At 35.2% G+C, this 22,830-nt stretch overlaps 4 protein-coding genes across 5 annotated transcripts in view; 2 read left to right on the forward strand and 2 right to left on the reverse strand.

The window, feature by feature from the left end:
- The window catches only part of mrpl11 (mitochondrial ribosomal protein L11), a 33,575-nt gene extending 25,753 nt beyond the window's left edge, over positions 1-7,822 (reverse strand). Inside the window, exon 1 of the mRNA XM_084430235.1 lies at positions 7,688-7,822. The gene's annotated coding sequence lies outside the window, so the exon portion shown is untranslated. The remainder of the gene's footprint in view (positions 1-7,687) is intronic.
- A 214-nt stretch (positions 7,823-8,036) lies between these two features.
- pfdn6 (prefoldin subunit 6) lies at positions 8,037-9,332 on the forward strand. Its single transcript, XM_084431305.1, has 4 exons — positions 8,037-8,266; positions 8,654-8,724; positions 8,825-8,949; positions 9,051-9,332. Exons 1-4 carry the CDS (start codon positions 8,203-8,205, stop codon positions 9,169-9,171), a joined length of 381 nt encoding a protein of 126 aa, XP_084287431.1. The 5' UTR covers positions 8,037-8,202; the 3' UTR covers positions 9,172-9,332.
- A 6,479-nt stretch (positions 9,333-15,811) lies between these two features.
- On the reverse strand, positions 15,812-16,490 carry her5 (hairy-related 5; the record flags this gene model as incomplete). The annotated part of the gene is made up of 2 exons (XM_084429366.1): positions 16,401-16,490; positions 15,812-16,318 (listed from the first exon to the last, which is right to left on the reverse strand). The coding sequence occupies exons 1-2, from the start codon at positions 16,479-16,481 to the stop codon at positions 15,812-15,814; spliced, it is 588 nt and encodes a 195-aa protein (XP_084285492.1). The 5' UTR covers positions 16,482-16,490.
- Positions 16,491-18,793: 2,303 nt separating this feature from the next.
- her11 (hairy-related 11) lies at positions 18,794-20,638 on the forward strand. Of its 2 annotated transcripts, none has more exons than XM_084430378.1 (4): positions 18,794-18,896; positions 19,079-19,174; positions 19,284-19,374; positions 19,786-20,638. In XM_084430378.1, exons 1-4 carry the CDS (start codon positions 18,870-18,872, stop codon positions 20,376-20,378), a joined length of 807 nt encoding a protein of 268 aa, XP_084286504.1. In that variant the 5' UTR covers positions 18,794-18,869; the 3' UTR covers positions 20,379-20,638. The 2 variants fall into 2 exon arrangements, with proteins under 2 accessions (XP_084286504.1, XP_084286505.1); XM_084430379.1 differs by having other exon boundaries at positions 18,826-18,896; positions 19,082-19,174.
- Positions 20,639-22,830: the final 2,192 nt, after the last annotated feature.

The following is a 22,830-nucleotide window of genomic DNA, read 5'->3' on the forward strand; positions in this document are numbered from 1 at the left end:
CTTTGATTAAAAATAAACATTAATTCCCTATTTTCATTTGACTGATTTTCATGTATGTATATATAGCCTATATATGTAAAAAAAATAAAAATCAAACATCTTAAAAATATATTTATTTATGGAGTCATGAAAATGTACTGACTCAGCTGCTATGTCTTCAACTGTGAAAATTAAGCTTTGTTTGCCTTTTATGATAAAATGATTTCAGATTTTGGGATAATTTAATTTCCTGAAAACAATGAAAGTGAAAGCCAAAGTGATAGATTTTCTGCATTGTTTTTACAGAGAATAATGAAGTAGGTGTACAAACAATTGGCGCCTGAAAATGAATAGTTGCAGTGTTTTACACTGAAGTATCTTGGCCATAACAACGATAAAAAGTAATGCCAACTTCTGGGATTTTAAATTGCACTGGAAAATAGGGCAATATACCATTAGCAATAGATGAATGTGGGGCAGGTTTGTTTATTTATTTTTTGGGGCATTTTGTCCATTAGCCAAAAAAAAAAAAACCTAATCCCTAGACTCAGTAAAGAGAATTAATATTCAAATTCAGAGAAAGCCATAGTACTAGAAAAACCTCATACCTACTGCTGTTCTGTTCAAACTTCAAACTTAACATCAAAGGGATAAAACCTGGTTTATGGAAAATGAAACACTCAAGGGAGTCAATGGCATTAGCAGGGCTACATCATTCCTGATTTAAGATCACAAAGAGAGACAGGACTCTCTTTATGAAGTGATTTAAGAACCTCAAAATCATTCCCTCTGCAGTTTCACATTTACATATATAGATTTACAGCCCGACTTTTGAAAGCCAGCCAGTTCATTTGGATTCTAACTCTCTTGATATATCTGTTTTTGGTTTGAGACAAATTGAACTTGCAGACATGGGAAAACATGTTTGTTGAGGCAAGAATAGCCATTTAGAATACTGCTGAACAAGCAATTGTTGTTTTCGCAAAGTAGACAAAAGCTGGAAAATAAATGAGGAGGAAAGTATATAAAACATTTATGCATAACAGAAATGACTGGTAAAGTGATTTAGTTTCTTCGACCAGCTTGCGTTTTGCACAAAATGGGAAGATATGGGAAAATTGGCTTTCGCAAAAAGGTTACAACAGTGAATGGAAATGTGCTCTGCACACTATAAGCAATTAAATGATTTGAGAACAAGATACAAACTGAGATTCTGTTATTCTCTTCTCAATAACAAACAATGGTGCAACAGACGTCGCAATTCAGTGAGCAGGCTGGTGTTTCAGAATTCTGCTCAATTCCTCTGATACCCTCCAGGTGCATATTGATTTCTGACAACACCGCAGAGTGCAATTTGTGATAACCTCAGCAAAGAGCTAAACTACCTCCTAATTTGAAACAGCAAACTAGAAAAAAGCGGAAACACTCAAATGACATTGAAGTATCACCGTGTCAAACGTAATGCCATTATCACACTCATCAGCACTTGATTCAATGAACAAATTTAAAAACAAAATGATCAACATGTGGGAATGTTATGGTTCAAATTAGCACTAATTTCAGAGAATTTAGTTCTGATTAGTATCACAATTTTTCCTCTTTTTACCCTGTGTTCTAAAAATAGTTCCGTTTTAGTTTTGAATGATCATATTCCATTCTCTCTCTGACCATCAGAATAAAGCAATCCATTTTTTTGTGTGCTGTTTTTAAGAAAGGCCTCTCTTGGCATGTAAAATGAGCAACAGCACTGAGCACTTTCTCAGGCTCTTTCACAAAACAGGTTTGCTATATGGTGTCAAAATCTGGTCTTTTACAACAAAGCAGCTCTAAAATGTGGCACACAAACTGTTAAAGAGCGAACTTAAATGATCCTAAATAAACTTTAGTCACTTTTTTTTTTCTAACAGATCCTTCAGAAGAATTTCCAGAACGACGGGTACAAGATTCTCTCTCTTTTCACCCAATCGTTTAGTCATTGGTGGCAGAAATAGCATCTAATCTGGGGACAAGGGCTTATAATGACCCCAGTCAGAAGCTGTTCAGTTCCTGTGTGATGTCATGCATGCTATCTATGAACTAATACAGCAAAGACCCTTAAAGTCATCATGGAATCAAAATGGACAATTCTTATTATTTTATGGAATATTGCAGTATTTATTAAATGATTTATCCATGCACATTTTATTCACGTGCCCGCGTAATCTTTAACCGACATCTATTCTCTGATGATGCGTTTACTGGTGTGAAGGCGGGACAACCTGTCACTCATCATGACATCACAGCAATAACAAAACAACAACAATCCAATCAATTCCTAATGGACAAAATCAAGACCTCCCCTACATTTTTTCTTGTTTTAAAAGCTGTTCCACGCCACAATAAGAAAGAAGACTATCGCAACTTACATTTAATGACGACTATAATGCTACCACTCCTGCACAAAACAATCTGACTTTTCAGATTTATGTATTCTTGATTAACGTTACATTACTACGACACAGAAGTACACTATCATAAACACTAACATATAAAAAACACAGTGAAACTGAGTAAAACTATATGGGTCATTCCGTGTCAAATCAACCAAATTTTGGAAACTTCCCCGGCTCTAATTTTTGATTTTGTTCTTTTTTTTTTTCTGTAGAAAGACAAACATAAATAGTGATGAAAGCCACAATATTAAATGTCACAGGTGTTTATTTACGGAGTAATCCACTATTTTGTAGAGGAAAAATGAAAATTTTCACCTGAGATTTGGAAACCGTGATCAGGAGGGGACATGTTTCACTTAGTTTTGTCGTGGCCACAACATGTAAACTTCTGGGAACGTTACGTGATAATATGTTGTTGCCAGGAGACATTAAGTCGTGGGAACGTGATAATAAATCGGGGCCACGAGAAAATTTAGTTGAGGCAACGACATCATTATGTCGTGGCCACACGATGTAAAGTCGTGGCCTCGAGATCATATGTCGAGGGAACGATAAATTTTTCTCGTGGCCACGACTTCATATATTTAGAGAACGACATCTATTTCTGGTGGCCACGAGATATGCTGAGGGAACCACACCGCTCAATACAGTAACCATATATAGGGGAGAGTGGGGTGATTTGTGCCAGGGGGGGAAGTAGTTCCACCCTTGTTTCTGGAAAACCATAGAAGAAATTGGTCATGTGACCACATAATTTTGAAAAGCAATCACTTTTACTCATCCTCCAAAGAAGAGAGACACATGGCATGAGAGTTAAGCACATTTTAGTGCAAAAAACTGTTTTTTCCCTTTCAAAGTAAAATTTCTATGATTAAGGTTTTTTGATTATAGACAAGTTTGAAAACATTTCACACATGTTTTAGTGCTTTAGTAGTCTACACAATGAGTCTATACAGTTAGCATGATGTTAGCTCTTAACTGCTGGATCATGCTAGTTTTTCAAACTTGTGGGTCTGGGGTGATTTGTGCCAAAGGGCCTGGGTTAAGTTGTGCCAGATCCAGACCACCTAGACCTACATTCTCACAGGGGATAATCTTGAGAAGTGAGGAGATGGGCATGCCTCATCATTGTTTGACTTAGGCCTGCCTGCTATTTGTTTAATTTAGCTCACACTGATTTCAGTTTTGAGTTTGCACTATGTTATTAAAGAGAAGTTTTATTCCGTTTTTAAGTGGCCTATGTCACAATAGGATGTTTAGAAATTAGCCTAGTCACTTTATTCTTATATGTTACATAATTGACAGCGCTATGTCAACAGGCATCTATTGCCAAAGCCTTTTTGCCTGAAATGATTCACAAATATCATATATTGTGTTGCTATGGTGCTCTAAATGGTTGCTAGGGCATAGCTTGATAGCTTCACAATGATCCTGAGAGACTGATTGGTCGTCTGAGTAAAATGAGCCCGCCCCCTTGTCTCTATGACACTGTGATCCAGAGTTATGTTCAATACAAAATTGACCATAGTAGGAAAAACGCATGCTATGGTATTCCAGGGTGACAATATCTAAATAAACCTTAAATGAGTAATTGTGTATTGAATTTATCTTGCTTTCATATAGCATTACGGTTCATAACATTAAAATGTTCTGTTTTACTTCAGAAATCACTGGCACAATTTACCCCCAATGTATTCCCCCAAAGGCACAACTTCCCCCGCACCAGGGGCAAGTTGTGCCATGAGACCACTTTTTTCCCAAGAGCTATATTTCTGAAACAATTTATTTCAGATCCAAAGTTATTGTTCTCAGGGATGCACCACATCCTGAAATATATGTACATCCTTAAGTTGAAGGCATTACTGCCATGGCCTCACTTTAAAGTCACTTTGAGTAAAAACTGGCACAACTCACCCCACTCTCCCCTACAGCAGTCAGAGATGGAGATGACTGATGATAACATTTTACTTTGAATTAGGAATGTCATATAAAGATATAGTGCGGTCTCTGGCATTATGACATGGGTACGTTATAAGTGAAAGACACCCGAAAGCACATTCTTAAGTTGAATGGGCTTTTTCGTCGAAAATTTGCTGGCTTGAATGAAATACTCAGGTTACGAATAAAGTCCCGTTTAAGGCAATAAACAAAAACAAATTATGAGAAACTTAAATGAACAAATAAAGTAAATTATGACCGGGGTAAAAGGAAGGGCCCACAAGATATTATGACGTTCCCACGAGTTTATATGTTGTGGCCACGACAAATCTAAATGAACCGAACATGTCCCCTCCCGGTCACCGTAGGAAACAAATTACAAGGGGGTAACATTTACTTTAGAAAGATGGCAGCAAAGGTGACAGTTATAAAAAATAAAAAATAAATTAAATGGTAAAAAGCACTTCCTTGTGTTTTTTTGCTTAAAGTTTGCATGCCTGTGTAACTCAAGAAGCATTAAAGATATCTTAATATCTTTTAGATTCTGGTTCTTAAACTTTTCTTTTGGTATCTTCATTTTAAAGGCCCTCGATGGTTCAATCCCAGAGGTATGGAGATCTTAATGTGGCTCCATGAATAAATTCTACACATTTTCAGTGGTCAAAAACCAAATGTGGGTCACTTTGCATACAGCTGATCATTTTTTTCTATCTAATATCTGAAGAACAAATAATATTGAAACTAGAAATGTATCTCATGTTTTTTTTCTCATGTAATCAACACAGTTGCATAGAACACTTGTCTGAGTGCCATAAATATTCCTTTTCCAAAGTTTGCATGCCTGTAACTCTAAAACCATTCAAGATGTCTTAATATCCTTTTAGATTCTCATTCTTCATAAACTTTTCTTTTGAAATCTTCATTTTCAAGGCCCTATATAGTCCAGTCCCATTGATATGGGGATCTCAAAGCAGCTCCATGTTCAAATTGTTGAATTTTCAGTGATTGAAATGTGGTTCACTTTGCACACACAGCTGATACTGATTGCATTTAAAGTGGAATGTCTGAAGAATGAATAATGTTTAAACAAGAAATGTAGCCTATCTTGTTTCCCTCTATCAAAAGAATTGCATAAAACATACTGAAAATGGTTGATTAACTCTCAAAAGTTTATTTATAAGAATCTATATTTGAATCAGTTTTGGGGATATTTGGAAGATGGGATTTTTGTTCATTTTAACAGCTTCTGAAGCTACCAAGAGTTCAAATACGCAGTATCGTAACTATACGTTACTGCATTGACATCCCTATATCTATGAGAATGAACCATATAGGGCCTTAAAAATTAAGATTCCAAAAGAAAAGTTTCATTAAAAAAAAAAAAAAAAAAATCTAAAATGGCATTAAGATATCTTTAACACTTCTTGAATTAAAGACATGTAGCCTAAACTTTTGAATTTTTTGTTTTGTTTTTGGCACTCAGAGAGGTGTGTTGCATTCAATTGTTTTGATAGAGGGAAACGAGATTTCTAGTTTCATTATTCGTTTTTCAGACATTTTTCTTTAAACACAATAATTATCAGCGGTTTAAAAAGTTCTGTCTACATCTAGATTTGTTTCTTGACCATTGAAAATGGGCAAAATTCAACAATTTGAACATGGAGCTGCTTTGAGATCCCCATATCTATGGGACTGAATATATAGGGCCCTAAAATTAAAGATTTCAAAATAAAAGTTTATTAAGAATGAGAATCTAGAAGGGTATAAGATATCCTGAATACTTTTAGAGTTACAGGCATGCAAACTTTAGAAAAAGAATAGGTAACACTTTATTTTACAGTGTCCTTGTTACATATGTTACATGTACTTACCGTAGTAATAAGAGTAAATTATGCATAATTACATACAATTAAGTACATGTTAATTATTATTACTCAGTACTTAAATATATAATTACACTGTAGCAATGACACCTTGAAATAAAGTGTAACCAAAGAATATTTATGGCACTCAGACAGGTATGTTATATGCAAATGAGCTGATAGAAAAACACACGATTTAAAGGCATTACAAACTTGAGGCAAAAAAACACAAGCAGTGCTTTTTGCCATTTTTTAGAACTGTCACTGTTGGTATATAATGAAACAAAGATTGCTGAAGTCAACAGATTTAACTAATAGACCTACCAATCTCTGTGCAAAAATAAAATAATGATGCTGCCATCTTTCTACAGTCATTTTAACCCCCCTGTAATTTGCTTCCAAATCTCAGGTGAAAATGTTCATTTTGACCGCCCCTCTACAAAATAGTGGATTACTCAGTAAATATACACCTGTGACATTTCATATTTTGGCTTACATCACTATTTATTATTATTTTTTTTAACCAAAATCAAAGATTTGAGCCAGGGACCTCTGGTTGAGATGACATGACACGGAATGACCCATACGGTGTTACCTCTGGTGTTACTGGTTAATGGAAATATTGCAGTTAATATAATAAAAAATAACCAATTTAAAGGGATAGTTCACCAAAAAAAAAAAGTAAGTTGACAGTCGCCATTGACTTCCATAGGAGGAAAAAAAAAATCAGCCATCAACAGTCTGGTTACCAACATTCTTCCAAATATCTGTTCAACAGAAGAAAGAAACGCATACAGGTTTGGAACAACTCGAGGGTGATTAAATGATGATTTTTTTTTCTCCTTTTTTTTTTTTCTTTTTGCGTGAATTATCCCTTTAATCCAACCACCAGTAACATTTGTGACCAAAATTTACTTTGGAGTCTGGAAAAAAAAACAAAAAAAAAAAAAACAAAGAGAAGAGTTTCTAAATGAAAGTGCAGAGTGACTTGATTTCATGTTAAGTTACATGACTGGTGTAGGGCTACATAGTCACATGACCAGAGCTGTTTAAATTCCAGTTTGTCTTTTGAAGGATGCTGACTGTAAAAACTTCAAAAAGATAAAAAAAGAAAAAAAGAAAAAAAAAAGAAAAAGGATGTATCATCACATACTACACATTACACTGACATATTTAGTACATGCAAACATAGATATCAGTGGTCACGTTAGTAAATAGTGGGAAAACAGAGAGCCCAATTTTGAATAAGTGACTGACATTATAAAACAGTAGAACTCAAGCATTGAGTAGTAGTTTACACCGGTTACAGTTGTTAAAAGAATGGAACTTTTTAAAGAAAAGGTAGTTATAATAATAATAATAATAATAATACATCATAGCATTAATATAACGATGGTTAATAAGCAGCTTCAGGCACATATTTAAAACAAACGATACATTTGATTGTAATACAAAGAATAATGAAATTCACATTACCAGCAAGTGGGATAATATGTGTTCACGTACAAGCGAAAAAGACCTTCACGTTTGTATTTGAACCATGCGCGCTGCCATATTGGCTTTACTGTCACTTCTGGTGGTTTGATGAAAGCAGATAGACTGCCCCTACATGGACAGGAGGGGGACTACGCCTGTAAATATTGGTGGCATCTAGTGTTTATTATGAAAGTTAATATTGACCACTACATAACATATTGTAATATATTGGTAAGTAAATGAGGGAAAAACTATAATTTCCTGATTAATGGCCATTTCAAGAGGTTTATTTGAGGGGGCGAAAATGAAAAACCGAACAGTATAATTGCGCTTCATTTCAACACTAGATGGCGAAGTGACACTGTCAAAACACGAAGAACATTGCGTCATTTCCTCTGCGCCCCAGACAGACTGCATGATCCGTGTGCTGCTGACTGCTTTTGTTGTAAGATATATATATTTTTGTTTTTAGTTATCCAGATAAAAAGTGATCCGAAATCAGAATAACTGGTGTGATGGCTGAAGTGATTCAAAAGAAATTACAGTCTGAGCTGGAGAAATATCAACAACTGCAAAAAGGTATACATCACAACGCTAGCTGTCCATGTTAGCAATCCTTTCAACACTCTCTGCATGTGCATATTAACATCCATTTTCATAAAATGTTATATATATTTGATTTTTTTTTTTACAATGCACTTAGAAGTGTCTTTATGTCACTGTCAGTTTCTCAAGTTGGACTTGATTTAAGTTAGTTATTCAGCTCCTGTTCAGAGCTGTCATAGTGATCTGCTTACTCAATAAAGAAGCGTTTTTCAGTGTGTGTGTGTGTGTGTATATAAACGTGTTAGATTCAAGTAGTGCACATTTTAAATTGGTTTGCTTTGCAATTTTTGCGCACACAAACATGTCCTTTCTCTCATTTCTTTATTGTGAATATATAGACTATTAACTCTATTTTCGCAGATGTCAGTAAAAGTATGTCAGCACGACAGAAACTGGAGGCACAGTTGACTGAAAATAATATTGTTAAGGAGGTAAGGATACAAATACAAAAACAAAACAAATATATTCTACATTTTCATGTTAATTTATTTATGTTTGTCATGGTTTACCACATATGTCATCCCTCTGTAGGAGCTTGCCTTGTTGGATTGCCAAAATACAGTTTACAAACTAATAGGACCAGTTCTGGTCAAACAAGATCTAGATGAAGCCAAAGCAACAGTGGGCAAGAGATTGGAATACATCAATGGTGAAATGTATGTATGAATAGTGACCATTCATATTGCATTTGATTCTGTTGTAAATGAGTGAGTAGTTCACATAGGCCAACCACTAACTGATCTCCTCTTCATCTCAGTCAGCGTTATGAAACTTTACTGAAGGAGATGGAGAAGAAGTCGGATCAGCATCGGGAAGTTCTGTCCAGCCTACAGCAGGAGTACCAGCGGGCTCAGGGTCAAGCTGTTGGGAAGGCCTAAATGGATTATAACTCAGTCGGGACACTAGTCTTATCCAGTGAAACTCAGAGACTGAATGTACCTACTAATAACCCATGCTTGTTCACATGTCTATTAACATAATTCTGTAGTTTTTTTGTTTGTTTGATGCTATTAGGCTATCAATAAATTTTGTTTATCTATGTTCAGACTCTTTTTTTTTAAAATTTTTTAATAACATTGTTTCTATTACAAATTCTATTACTTTGTTCTATTACTGTGCTGATATAAGATTTTATCAGTCTGCTGTCCATTGACAGTTTTAAAAGTTGGACATTTTGGGGTTGGGGTGATACAGGGCTGAACTGAATAGAAGAAATTATTTGTTTAGCTTTTGACTATGCTTTCAATTCACACTATATTCATGAACGTGAATTGTTAACTTGAAACCGAGTGCACAAACTAAAGACAGCACTACAAACTCAGTAATTCATACTACAAACTTGATAAAGTAAAAAGCACTACTCGAAAATACATGATCTTTATGACATTAAACACAAATGCATGTTGTTCAGCAATACATTGAAAAAAAAATTACATTTAGAAATGTGGAGTACAACAAGTGATTCATTTTAAGGAGGTAAAAACATGAAAAGTGCCAACAATACGAAGTTTCAAGCATTGTTCAGAATAGTACAAGCTTGAACAGGGAGGGATTTAAAAATAGTGAAAGCATAGAGTAATGTTTTTTTCCCAGCCGGATGCAGTTAAGTGTTCACACAAGAGAAGAGTTTTGATGCTTTTGGGGAAAATGGCAATATTATATGTAAATAAGCACGATATAAAGTCTCCTGGATGCACAGTTAACCAAGTTGAGTGAAAATGTGAAAAAAATAACGTTGAGTAGAAATTGTTCCTGGGGTTTAAACTGTAAAATGATGGGGAAAACATCACAATAAATCACATTTATTTTTCCAGCCTCATTTCCACTTCAGTCACCATGTTGTTCTTAGCCTGCCTCGTTTGCGCTTGCCAGGTGCTGTCCAACGCTAAGTCACTTTAGGTATCCTTTCTGAGACATACATGTCCGAGCCATCTTAATCGCTGTATCTTGATCTCCTGACATATGCTCTTGGATCTTGTCTTTTTATACATGTTGATATTAGAGATGGTTGGGCCAGTAGATGATGCAGGTCTTCCTAAGGCAACTGTTATGGAAGGCGTCTACCTTGCTCATACCTACTTTCACTATTCTCCAACATTCAGAGCCATACAGAAGCACTGATTTAACATTGCTGTTCTAAAGCTTAAGGGACAGGAGCATTGATACGCATGACCTGTGTCATCTGCTTGTTTATGTTTAAGCCTGTAACCCTAATTATTCTGTGTAGGCCTGCATAATCTTGCTTGTTTCTTGCCTCTGATATAAGTAGCAAAGGAACTTGGTAGATCTTGGTATGTCTTATGTACTTCAGGCAAACCAGCGCCGTTAAAAGCATATTTTCCCTTCTACCTTCCATGGTCATCAGCTTGAATGAAAACATGAATAGTATTTGTAGTTCTTTTAGAAAATGAATGGCAGCAAGTGTTTTTAGGTCATAGGCTATTTGACTAAAACTTTTCATGAATGTATAGCCTATATATAAAAAGTAAAATGTCATATCCTCCTGAGACCCAGAAAAAAAAACCCATTTTTTCATGTAATTGTGCTACATTGTTTAGAGTAGACCATAATCATTTTTTTTTTTGTTGTTGTTGTTGTTGAAAAAATATATTTTATTCATATGCTATGTCCTCTGTAGTGGACACCAGGACTGAAAAAATAAAAACACATAAAATGACACATATGATATATAGGCAAAAACAATGGGATTTATTTTTAATTTTATTTACCAATTAATTTTAAGGTTTCAGGATTTTTTTTTAAACCAAACTTTGTAAAGATGATTGTCAACTATGTTATGAAATATATAACGGAATGAATATGGATATACCATTTTAGTTATGCAATATGTGTCTCAAATGGCCATACATTTAATCTAATTTGCATATATGTGTTCTTCAGGCAAAATGTAATGAAAATGTGTAATAATGAGAGTTTTCATAATGGTATTAAATATTTCATTGGAATATTGATGTATAATTTCTTTCACTTGTTGTGATAAACATGTTTTAACTCCCGGTGTCCTCTACAGAGGACATGTAAATCAATGCCCTGTTCTGTAACAAAAAGTCATATTTTGATTAGAAACCCCATAACATTTTCCTGAGATGTTGATTTATGACAAACAATTAGAAAATGTGTACATTTTAAAGATAATTACAAAATATCATATTTACATAAGAGTGCTACATTTTTAGCACTAAATGAATGTCAGTAATTTTTAAAGACCAAGGAGAAGTTGTCATGGTGAAACCTCCAAACATTTGGCATCTCTGAAAAGCCCTGAATGGGCTCTTTACAGGACATCTTAAAACTGCGAGGTGTGGTATCATAGAAATTCACTAAAATATAATGTCCTATACAGTGGACAAAAGTCTATTCCTGGGTCCCAAGAGGATATGGCTTTGTATGCATAAAACTTCCACATTCCTAAAAGCACAAGACCTTGGTCAGGTAATACCTCACAGTGGCTGCGCATCACCATTTATCAAGGCCTTGAGAGTTGAGCAGTGAGGCGACTCGTTTTCTAATTAAAGGGGCAGGCGAGTGGTGCATACGACCAGATGTTGCTCAGGGTAATGTCATTGAAGAGCTCGGTCAACAGGGTGTGCATCCGCCCCTGCGCAACAGGCCATCAGACGCGCAATGGAGAAGCGCTGAAGCACAGACGTCCGCATTGTGGATGCTTACCTCCAATTAATATCCCGTAGAGGGGGACCTGTCCCCCTTCATTTCCCACCCGCCGGGGATTAACTCGCATGAATAAAAGGCATTAAAAGAACGGCGCTACTTGTAAGGGACCTGTATACGCTTTAAAAGCAGGTTGCCAACACACCCGCATTAAGTCCAAACCGTAAACTCTGGCGAAAAGCTTCTAAAGGGATTAGCTATTTATTGAAGCAATAATATGCAAAGCTAATTAAACAGACAGACTTTAAAGGTATTGTTCGCCTTTTTGAAGTAGACTTTTCTGGGCTGAGTAGGGTAAATTATGCACCTTAATTAATTTAAATTTAAATTAAAATTTTAAATGCCATATACACAAGCCTCCAAAATGTAAATAGGCCTATACAAAATGTGTGATAATTATAGACCATATACTTATTCGTACTCTTTATACTCATAGAGCAGTTATATACTGCTTTTCACTTTAACTGTTGTTTGAAGTAAGAGTGACAGTGTTTCACGTTTACGCCAAATATGCGTGCGCGCCTCGGTCGTCACCTGAACACGCTCCAGGCTGCGCGTGCTTCCTTTGTTTTTATAACCAGGTCAGGGCACGCGTCGGCTTTTGACAATTTTTACAGTTTTTGACAAATGGCCAGAAAGACCACATGTTGAACTAGCGAAGTGGGTTGGTGGCGTTGCTATAAACGTTGGTTGTTCGTTCCCATGAGTGAGGTGATAGTATGAACGTTAGCACCTCGCGCTCGTGCGTAATTTGGCAACAGCTGACAGTATGTCGACAGCGAGACCTGTCACGATATGGCGCAAAAATTAACCACGTAAGGGTACAACTTGTTTGTTTGAATAGAGAATGTGATTGACCAGATTTAGAGACACGTCTCATAAGAGTGAGGTAGATTTTGAACACGCCACCACAAGCGGTTAGGCCTAAATAGTGGAAAATGTCAAGCTGGGTGTAGCCAAAGTTTGGCGAAGTTTGCCCTTATGAAAGCAAGATGCTCCAAGACGCGTCTGATTCACACCTCCCGAGAAAACAATAATATGACACATCCAAAAGTTTCAAATACAGAAAATGTATACATGGACACCATGCACGTAAAATGTTTTATTCATTTTCAAAAGCAATTACATTCAAATAAAAGTAAATTTCAACATTTAGGCCTAATTAATTTAAATAATTGTAGGCCTTATTGAAAAGTAGAAGTTCTTTAGACTTGTGATGAAATCAGTAAGTGCTAAAACAGAAACTATTTAAACAGCCTTTAAAAAAAAATAAAAAAAAATAAGTCATTTCTAATTCTAGGTAATAGTTGGAGCTGAGTGAAAACATGGAGCTGAGTGAAATGGATGAGAACAGGAGAGAGGAAAATATTTAAGGCCTAAATTAATTTGTATGGATTCTCTTTAAAAATATATTTTGCCTGGAAAATAAAAATAAATAAGAGTTTAGCCTATTTGGTTTCAATAGATTTATAGCTAGCTACTCGCGTAAAGTGAAAATAATGTTCAAGTAGCCTATTAAGTATAATTACAGAATTATACGTTTAAATGTCTATAGACCTTTAAAACGAGTCCCAATCATGTAGGTCAATACAAATATAACCTAAGAACTAATGGCATCAAAACATTCAATAGTCATAATTAAAAATGTATAGAAAATACTTTTCTTCACATCTGCATTTTATAAAGGCTATTTATATACTTGGCTGCTTGCATTGCTCTTTGTTGATCAGAACAGACAAAAGCACGCATCCGGTAAGGATAATCTATTTACACCTTTTGTGTTGAATGGCATTTGGGAGACTTAGGCTATCTCTCTGTAATAACCGGTTCAGGCATCAGTCGGTGCATGGCATCTCTCAAAGGTCTAATCTCATTTCAGCTGAAACTCGTTTATCTAAGAGCTTATCCGGAGCGACAAAGCGAAACAAAGCTGCACATGAAGGTTGATTTAAGGGAGAGTATGAGCGTTAAGTAGAACTAAGCCATTCTATCTAGTGGTAAATCTACTTTCCACAGGTCGTTTTGTTTAATGATAACTTTTAGCCTCTAAATATTTGTATGGTTTCCATTTGATTGTGATAGGTAAATGTTGATGAGGTATTAGTTATGACAACATATGTTTTTACATTGCTTTTACTCATCAGAATAAGTTAAGCAATTTTCAACTTTTTTATAAGTTATATCAAGTCTATTTTTTAGTCGGTTTAATGTAATTTAAGTTGAAATGACTTAAACTACAAAGTTGATTGTACTTATAATTTTTTTTTTTACTATTTCAAAGTGACTTATATAGGCTGTGAATTATCGAAAATTGATCTCATGACGCAGTCCAAGTTTCAAAAACATTTGCGCGCATACATTCATTTTAACATATTGACAATAGTGCTGCACCCAAACAACTGTTAGTTGGATAAAAAAAGAAAAAACGTTTATTCAGAAAAATGTTTGCCAAAGAGACGTATTTAACTGCATAACAACATAAGGGAAATACAAATGTAGTTTAAATGGATACTTGGCGTATTCTTTACGTTGGACCCTTACAGTTGGGGTTATTTATTTCTTATAGCCTATTATAAATAGAATTAACCATATAACCAAAAATTATTTGAAGTATATTTTCAAACTGAACTTTTTTTATTTTTTATTTTAAATACGCGTGCGAGTCAATCGTGGCTAAAACTTGAACTTTTTGTTGTCATATAGGGCAGGCTATCTACCATCTTCGATCAAGTCTAAATTGCTACAGATTTTTTACGGGGTGACTCATTAATAGACAGAGTAGCCTACTATCAAATTCCAGCAACATGAACATCTGAAATCAAACCATTTAACGTGTGTTATGACAAAAGCCCGTAAAGACCACACCTACGTTTCTAGCAGAAGAGCGGTTAAGCAATCTGCACCTCAATACTTTATATCTTCCATAGATTAAGTGCAACATCACTGAGATGACCAAATGATTGCCCAATGAAAATCTGCAAATGCCAGGTCTGTTATCAAGTTTTCAACTGCTATCACATTGGAACGCTGAACATTCACACTGAAGAACAATGCTTTTTAATGCTGAATATCTCTCAGGAAATGAATTAAAGACATGCAAATATTAGGAACGGGAGCAGACCAAAGATAAAAGAATATATCCTCAAAGAGGTTTAATTCTTTGTTCAAAGTAAAATACTTTACGAACAACATTTCACATTCTGCTGACAAGAAAAATAACAGCAAACAAAAAGCTTGCTATATTGTTTAAAAAAAGACAATCTCTTACCAACTCAAAGTAATGAAATTAACATTTTCAACGGTTCAAAGAAGAACACAAATTTATGGCAATTACAACAATTACCAAAAATAAAAATCAAAAATCAAAACGACTTTAACTTGTGCTCTAGAGTTTACACACATTTCCAACATTTTCTTGGCACTGAAGGACAAAACTCTTGAAACATTCACCTCATTAAGTACAATTCTCCAGTCAAAAATGGATTTCATAAAAGTTTTGAAAGAAAATTTGTTGATATGAAAGTATTAAAAGGCATCAACGTTTCAACTAAAAAATATATACATCTCAAAACAAGTGTGTGTATCTTCTTTGTTTGTCTGTAATATCACCAAACACACTATACAGGCACAGATTTGTCAGTGCCTTTTTATAACAAAATAAATCTTTGGCATCTACTGTACAAAATCCACATATTTACACATGCTAAAAATTTACACAATTCACATATTGTCCCAGAGTTGTTCCCAGACTGCTGAACCATCAGAGATGAATCGCTCTAGGCCGTTCCAGTCTTTGGGGAGCTACGCAGGAACTTAGGATATGATCTTCTACCAAGGTCTCCAGATGGAGTCACAGAGCATAACAGGTTGCTTGGGACTTGAAGTCATGGTGGGAGCAGACAGGACAGTTCTTTGTGAAAGCTTTGCACAGCCAGATGGTGTGCAAGAATTGCTCAGTTGGGCATGAGTGAGATGTTGCTGTGCTGGCGGTGATGGATCCTCATGGAGATGCACCTGAGTCTCTCTGTGGGGTGGTGCAGGAAGTAGCATTGCATGTGATTTGTGAAGGTTTCCACATGTTTTTTCCACTTCCTGCCCATACTCATGGCTCTTGCTAGCAATGAAATGGCTAACTCGTAAGAGACATGTCCTCATTCCATCACTGTAGCTCTGACGTTTGCAAGGTGAGCTCCGGTCCTCATCATACTCCTCTGTGCGTGCCCTTTTTCCTCTAGTGATTTGAAAAGGGTCATTCCCTGATCCTTGTTCAGCTTTTAGGAAGTGCACAACACTTTCCAGGATTTCAGCCTTTTCCACTTTAGGGTTTTTTAGCTTCTATTAAAAGTTAGACAAAACACGGTCAGATAAAGACATAAGGGCAGGATACAATAAGTCTTTAAAAAATAAAAGAACTTACCTCATTGTGTGTATTCTCGAATAATAGCATTCTCAAAGTTTCTAGGCTTTGATTAATGCGATCTCTCCTCCTTTTCTCCATGAGAGGTTTTGGGACCTGTAACAATCATAGTATGAATATTATTATGGTCTTAGCAGCCTTAACATGAACAAAGTCTCCATATCAAACAATCTACAGTATTTTGGCAGATTGCACACAAAACAGAAACACATAATAGCCCAATATCGAATGTAAGGCATAGTCCCATGTGAATTAGTATTACTTTTAAAAAGAGGTCTGAAAAAATTCCTGGTAAAACAAATAGGCCCATATTAAATTAAGTTTTTACCCGTCTCGAGTCTTTTTGTTCCGATATGTCAACAGCTTGTTTGCTCATTCTGGCGATTCACCAAATTCCCTCTAAACTGAGATTATGAGCATCATTTTGGAGTTCGCATGACTTATGGTACAGTCCGTCCGTAGGCTTCTACACGCCTACTCTCCTCATAATGAATAACAAAAGAAGACGGACCAATCGCGTGCGTCCCTCAGCAAGCCCCCTCATTAATATTCACATGCGCACTGATGAAAGAGACAATGCCTGTAGATAATGTCGATTGTGAAGTAAGAGCCAATAATGACCCATTTAGACCCCCACTGGGATGTTTAAACGATGGCTATTCAGTTAAGGTATTGCCAAAGATTATCAAAGAAGGTTTGAGCCATTCATATGCGTTATATTTAAAAGAACCACTAAAAGGCGACTATTATACCTGTTGGAATTTCAAATAGTTTGATTATCGATAGATAATAAAAAGTGCAGTTTAGCCATTTGGAAAAGTATATATAACACTGCAAATTGTACTGTTTCTATTGCTTGTAGCCTACTTAACAATAAATGTGTGAACATAGCCTAAATATAAACAAACTTCTCTACCTCGCATAATTTTCTACCCTTATGAATGTTGGATAGGCATATTGCCTTGCAAAATCCAATCATTTTTTAGGTTTAATCTCCCAATGAAAATTAAGTAACGTATTTCTGTTGGGTTACAATCATAGGCTGCTTTTTCATGTGTCGGCTATCACAGTCTTCCTCTCTATACACCGACAAAGGAAGACGTGCTTTTGGTTTGGTTGAGGCGCTCGAATGCATGGCTTCAATTGAAAGTGGTGTTTTTGCTGTTCTTTTGATGTGTGTGAGGTCTTCTCGTGTGTGCTCAAATAATTATCCTGCTTGACGAATGAAAGCTAATTGGAAGTGACTGTATTATCAAAGAAATCTAAATTCTATAGGCTAAATTGTGGACCTGCCGATTACCAAGCTAAAAAAAAAAACCACAACAACAACTAAAAAACAAACAAAACTGCAACAACAAAACACGTCAAAATTACAATTAAGTAACCATTGTATTCTCTGAAATTAGGCCGTTACATAAATCTCAGAAAGTTTCAAAACCAACCGCGCCATTAGGCTACTGGTGATCCATTCCAAAGTAGGGCTAAGTGTGGGACAATAATGGTTGGCCTAATCGCTCACACTTCTATCAAAACACTCCCATACAACACACTTAACAGATTTGCTCTAAAAGCCAGGGCATCACACCTCCTCACATCCCCCATTTCAAGGATGCGCGTGTACTTTTCACTGATGGCCACGAGCTAATCTCGCTTTGGCGCGCGACTCCAAAACGCATCGTATTTTCTTATTTTTGAGTATTTTCTTAACTAAAACACATTTGTCGAAACACGATTAAAATGTTTCAATAAGGACATATGCCTGAATCTTTGTTTTCAGCCAATTTGTCAACAATTATGTAGGCTAATTTCTGTAAGATTCAACTCAATTTTTCGAGTATTACTTTGAGAATACTTTATCAGTATTCAATTCAAAATTGTTTAAAAAAAAGTTACGGTATATTGGCATCACTTTGAAATTAAAAATGTTGTATGCCTACTGACAAAAATGTTATGTAGCTTACTTAAATCGCCAAACTCTCAGGACAGATGCCATTTGTCCATATGTGTTATTCTTTAGCACTTTACCTCAAGCATTGAGCTAAGCTGCTTATTCAAAACCATTTGCTGATATTTACATATTCCAGCAGACAATCAAATGGCAAAGGTTTTTTTTTTGTTGTTTTTTTTTTACCAGAAAAATTAAGCCATCAGAATGTGGATAGTTAGACTTTTTTAATATGCGTCAATATAAAACTTGAATCTATTTATTAATGACTGTTTTAAATATACTATTAGGCTTTTATATTTAGATATACTATTGAATGCAGTTTTACTTTGCCATAATACTACCTCTGTTTACTGATTGTTTAGCAAAGGCCAATGGGGTGGAAAGCTCATGCGGCTTACGTCACGACCAACTCTCCGCCAATCAAAAGCCATTCCATAGGCTTGAAATTCCCGTTTGGTTAGATTTCAGCAGTTTCCCACATCCTCGAATTAGCGTGAACAGCAGGCTCTTTAACTCTCAACATGGCGAAGACAGAAGGCATCAAAAGAGTAAGATCTTTAAAAGCAACCATTTCTTTCAAAGGAACATTTATTTTGTTAAACTTTTAGCCTATATTGAATCTAATCTGCATATGTTTATTTGATTCCACAAATCTTAAAAGTTGTTTAATGAAAGCATTGGGAAATTGAAAACATTCTAACGATTTAAAAAAAATTATTTTACTTTTAAGAAGTTAAAACCTGTGATAGAGAAGAAGAGAAGAGATCGAATCAACCATAATCTGGACGCGTTAAGAGATCTGCTTTTCAAGAACACCGCAGATTCGGTGAGTAGACTACCTCGGTTCAACTCAGTTTATGATCAGTTGCTTCACTTTGACAAAACCCTAAAATGACAATGACAAAACCCTCTCCCTCAATCCCATCCCTCCACAGCGTTTACACAATCCTAAACTGGAAAAAGCAGAGATTTTAGACCTTGCAGTTCAATACATCAAGAAGACCACAAGAAAGACTGAGACAAAAGGTACGTTTTTGCTATTTTTACCTTTTGCTTCACCCCTCTGAATGAAGTATTAAAGGTGCACTATGTAACTTTTTTGTTCAAAATGTACAATTTAACTAATGAGTCAATACACTATCAATCCTTCCAAACTTGCCTTACCCTGATTCACTAAGTGTTAGATGAGTTTAGTGAATGTTTTATGAGCAGTAGGATAATCTCTCTTTTTTTAAGTTATGAGAAAGAACCACATTCATACTCAGTCACACAGAGTCGAAGCACAACCAAAATAATGTTATTTCGCAACATGCATGTAGTTTTGTTTTTTAAACCGATAGAGGGCCAAAAGTATATAGTGTACCTTTTTAATAGCTATTATTTATTGTAGAAATATTTTGGCTAATTTGTGTCTAATTTTCTTCTCTCTTTCTGCAGTGACGTCTAATCAAATGGATTCCAAGACCACTCTGAATCAGTCTGATAGGCCTATATCTGTTTCTGCAGGCCCCATCCATGCCAATGACTTTTATTGGAAGCAAAAGGAGGTTCTTCTGAAAGTAGGAATCAGTCTTGATGATAACCTAACTGATGCTTCCAAAGCAGGAAATCAACCAGTGGTCCATACAGGCTTTCTTCTATCACCATCAACCCAGAACTACCACCAGGAACTTCTTTTACACCCCGAATCGTCTTTGTATGGCTCTAAACTTTTGTGTCAGTCGACTTCTCCCTCCAGTTCTTCATCACAATATAGTTCCCCGCCATCATCTCCCACTTTTACCAGCGTATCCTCCTCCTCTCCCAATAATTCTCCTGCACATCCTTTCACATCTTGTTCTCTTCCTCCTCCTCCTGACCCATTGTCTCGCCTCATAACACCACTCTCACTCCATAGACCTGTTATTGTGCCTCAGCCCATTCTGCCCCACATGGCTAGAGATTTTACCCCCCCTCAGTCACCTGTCCTGGCTCTTAGACAGGAACCGTTTCCTCTTCCAACCCAGTCCACATGGAGACCATGGAGCTGAACTCTTACCATTTGGGGGTTTTCCCTTTAATTAGGCACTGCTCCAATGGAGAAATGATCATGGTCTCTCAGAGGGACCTACTGGACATATGGTGTGGCTTGTGCACAGGGTTGTCACTTGTCACAAGATTGTTTGCCACCAGATACTTTCGTCATGTTTTCAATGACATGTGTACTTTAACTTGACTATTTATTGTTTTATAATGTTTGTCTTCATTGGTACCTGTAAATCTAGCTGTGAAATAAATCAATTTCATCAGTTCTTGTTGTATTATGTTTGTTTATTTAAATATATAAAATAGTTTTATAGTAGCTAAAGTACAGTCCTTTCACACTATAAGGTCAACAACATGATAGTATCAGTTTTTGGACCATATGGTTTAGGAGGAGCTATTGCAGCCAAACCATTGGGATCCTAAATGAAGATATAGCGTCAGTATTTTAATAACAACCCATGATTTAAAAAGTAATAAAATAAATACAGTAAAGGCCAAAAGTTTGGAAACATTATTTTTAATATTTTTGAAAGAAGTTTCTTCTGCTCATCAAGCCTGCATTTATTTGATCAAAAATACAGAAAAAAAAATAATATTGTGATATATTATTACAATTTCAAATAATTGGTTTTCAATTTATTATACTTTAAATTATCATTTATTTCTGTGATGCAAAGCTGAATTTTCAGCATCATTACTCCAGTCTTCAGTGTCACATGTGACATCCAGTCTATCACATGATCCTTTAGAAATCATTCTAATATTCTGATTTATTATGAGTGTTGGAAACCGTTCTGCTGCCTAATATATTTGATGAATAAAAGGTTAAAAAGAACTGCATTTATTCAAAATAAAAAAATATTTTCTAATAAATTTCTTCTTTACTATCACTTTTTATCAATTTAACACATCCTTGCTAAATAAAAGTAATGATTTATTTAAAAAAAATGTATTGACCCCAAATTACTGACCAGTAGTGTATATTGTTGTAACAAAAGATTTCTATTTTTAAAACATTTGCTTCTTTTTTTTTTTTTTTACTTTTTATTCATCAAAGTATCCTAAAAAAGTATCACAGGTTATGAAAAAATATTAAGCAGCAGAACTGTTTCTAACTTTGATAATGAATCGTCATATTAGAATGATTTCTAAAGGATCATGTGATAGACTGGAGTAATGATCCTGAAAATTCAGCTTTGCATCACAGAAATAAATAATAATTTAAAGTATAATAAATAGAAAACTAATTATTTTAAATTGTAATAATATATCACAATATTATTTTTATTTTTTTTCTGTATTTTTGATCAAATAAATGCAGGCTTGATGAGCAGAAGAAACTTCTTTCAAAAACATTAAAAATAGTAATGTTTCCAAACTTTTGGCCTGTACTGTACATAAATTAACACATAATTTAACCCATAAACAGGCAATGTGCATTGAGGAATAAGAACTTTTTTTTTTTTCACCTAAAACTGTTATTATTATAGTTGATTCTGTTTTGAGTATGTGGGTCACATTACTTGGTTCACATTTTCTGTGCTCCTTTTGTCAGCCTAACCTAAATCATATTAACATATTAGCTCATGGTGCTGGGCATTCTGACTTTTTGGAAAGTAGTTGAAATTTAATCTTACTTTTCTTCAGTAAAAAGCAATAAAACTGATAATATTAATTGTGAACATTGTCTTAAGATGCTGATATGTTTTTCATGCTGTTATTTAGCACATTTTGAAACATCCATCCGCATCCTCTAAGATACGCTGAGATAAACTTTTGAGTTAAAAAATTGCACAAATGCTAATATTCACGTTAAACTAATATTATTATATTTAGTTGACTACATCTTTTCATTTTCAAATAGATAATAGATAAATAGCAGGGTTGAACAGGGGTAGCCAACCTTGCTCCTGGAGGACAGAGTTTAGCTCCAGCCCCAATCAAACACACCAAAACCTGCTAAAAGTCTTCAGATTTTCTTGGAAATTACAGCCTTGTGTGTTTGATTAGGATTGGAGCTAAACTCTGCAAGACAGTGGCCATCAAGCCAGAGCTAAGGTTGAAGATGAGACAGTTCAGCGATGTAAAAACACAAGAAATGTATATGCCTCAATTTTAGGACACTTAGACATGTCATACATGCTGTATATTTTGCATATTGTATATTGTTTGCATCACAAAACACATAAATATTGAATAAAGGGATAGTTGATGGACCCAATTGACTTCCATATTATGGAAAAATATAAGTATGGAAATAAATGGGGAATATCAACTGTTTGGTTACAGGCATTCTTCAAATATCTTCATGTGTTCAGAGAAGAAAGAAACTCATACAGGTTTGGAACAACTTGAAGGTGAGAAAATAATACATTATTTTTAAGTTTTGGGTGAACTGTCCCTTTAATAGGGCAAAGTATCCTGGGAGATACAATTCATAAAATCCAAAATATATAT

This window comes from Rutilus rutilus (genome assembly GCF_951802725.1).
Source record: "Rutilus rutilus genome assembly, chromosome: 14".
NCBI lineage: Eukaryota > Metazoa > Chordata > Actinopteri > Cypriniformes > Leuciscidae > Rutilus > Rutilus rutilus.

Bases quoted from the DNA above. Each gene is read 5' to 3' on its own strand.
- pfdn6 (XM_084431305.1), top strand. From the start codon at position 8,203: ATGGCTGAAGTGATTCAAAAGAAATTACAGTCTGAGCTGGAGAAATAT. The intron at 8,725-8,824 runs GTAAGGATACAA...ATCCCTCTGTAG, and splicing joins AAAATAATATTGTTAAGGAG to GAGCTTGCCTTGTTGGATTG. The intron at 8,950-9,050 runs GTATGTATGAAT...TCTTCATCTCAG, and splicing joins GAATACATCAATGGTGAAAT to TCAGCGTTATGAAACTTTAC.
- her11 (XM_084430378.1), top strand. From the start codon at position 18,870: ATGGCGAAGACAGAAGGCATCAAAAGA. The intron at 18,897-19,078 runs GTAAGATCTTTA...TTTACTTTTAAG, and splicing joins AGACAGAAGGCATCAAAAGA to AAGTTAAAACCTGTGATAGA. The intron at 19,175-19,283 runs GTGAGTAGACTA...ATCCCTCCACAG, and splicing joins TCAAGAACACCGCAGATTCG to CGTTTACACAATCCTAAACT.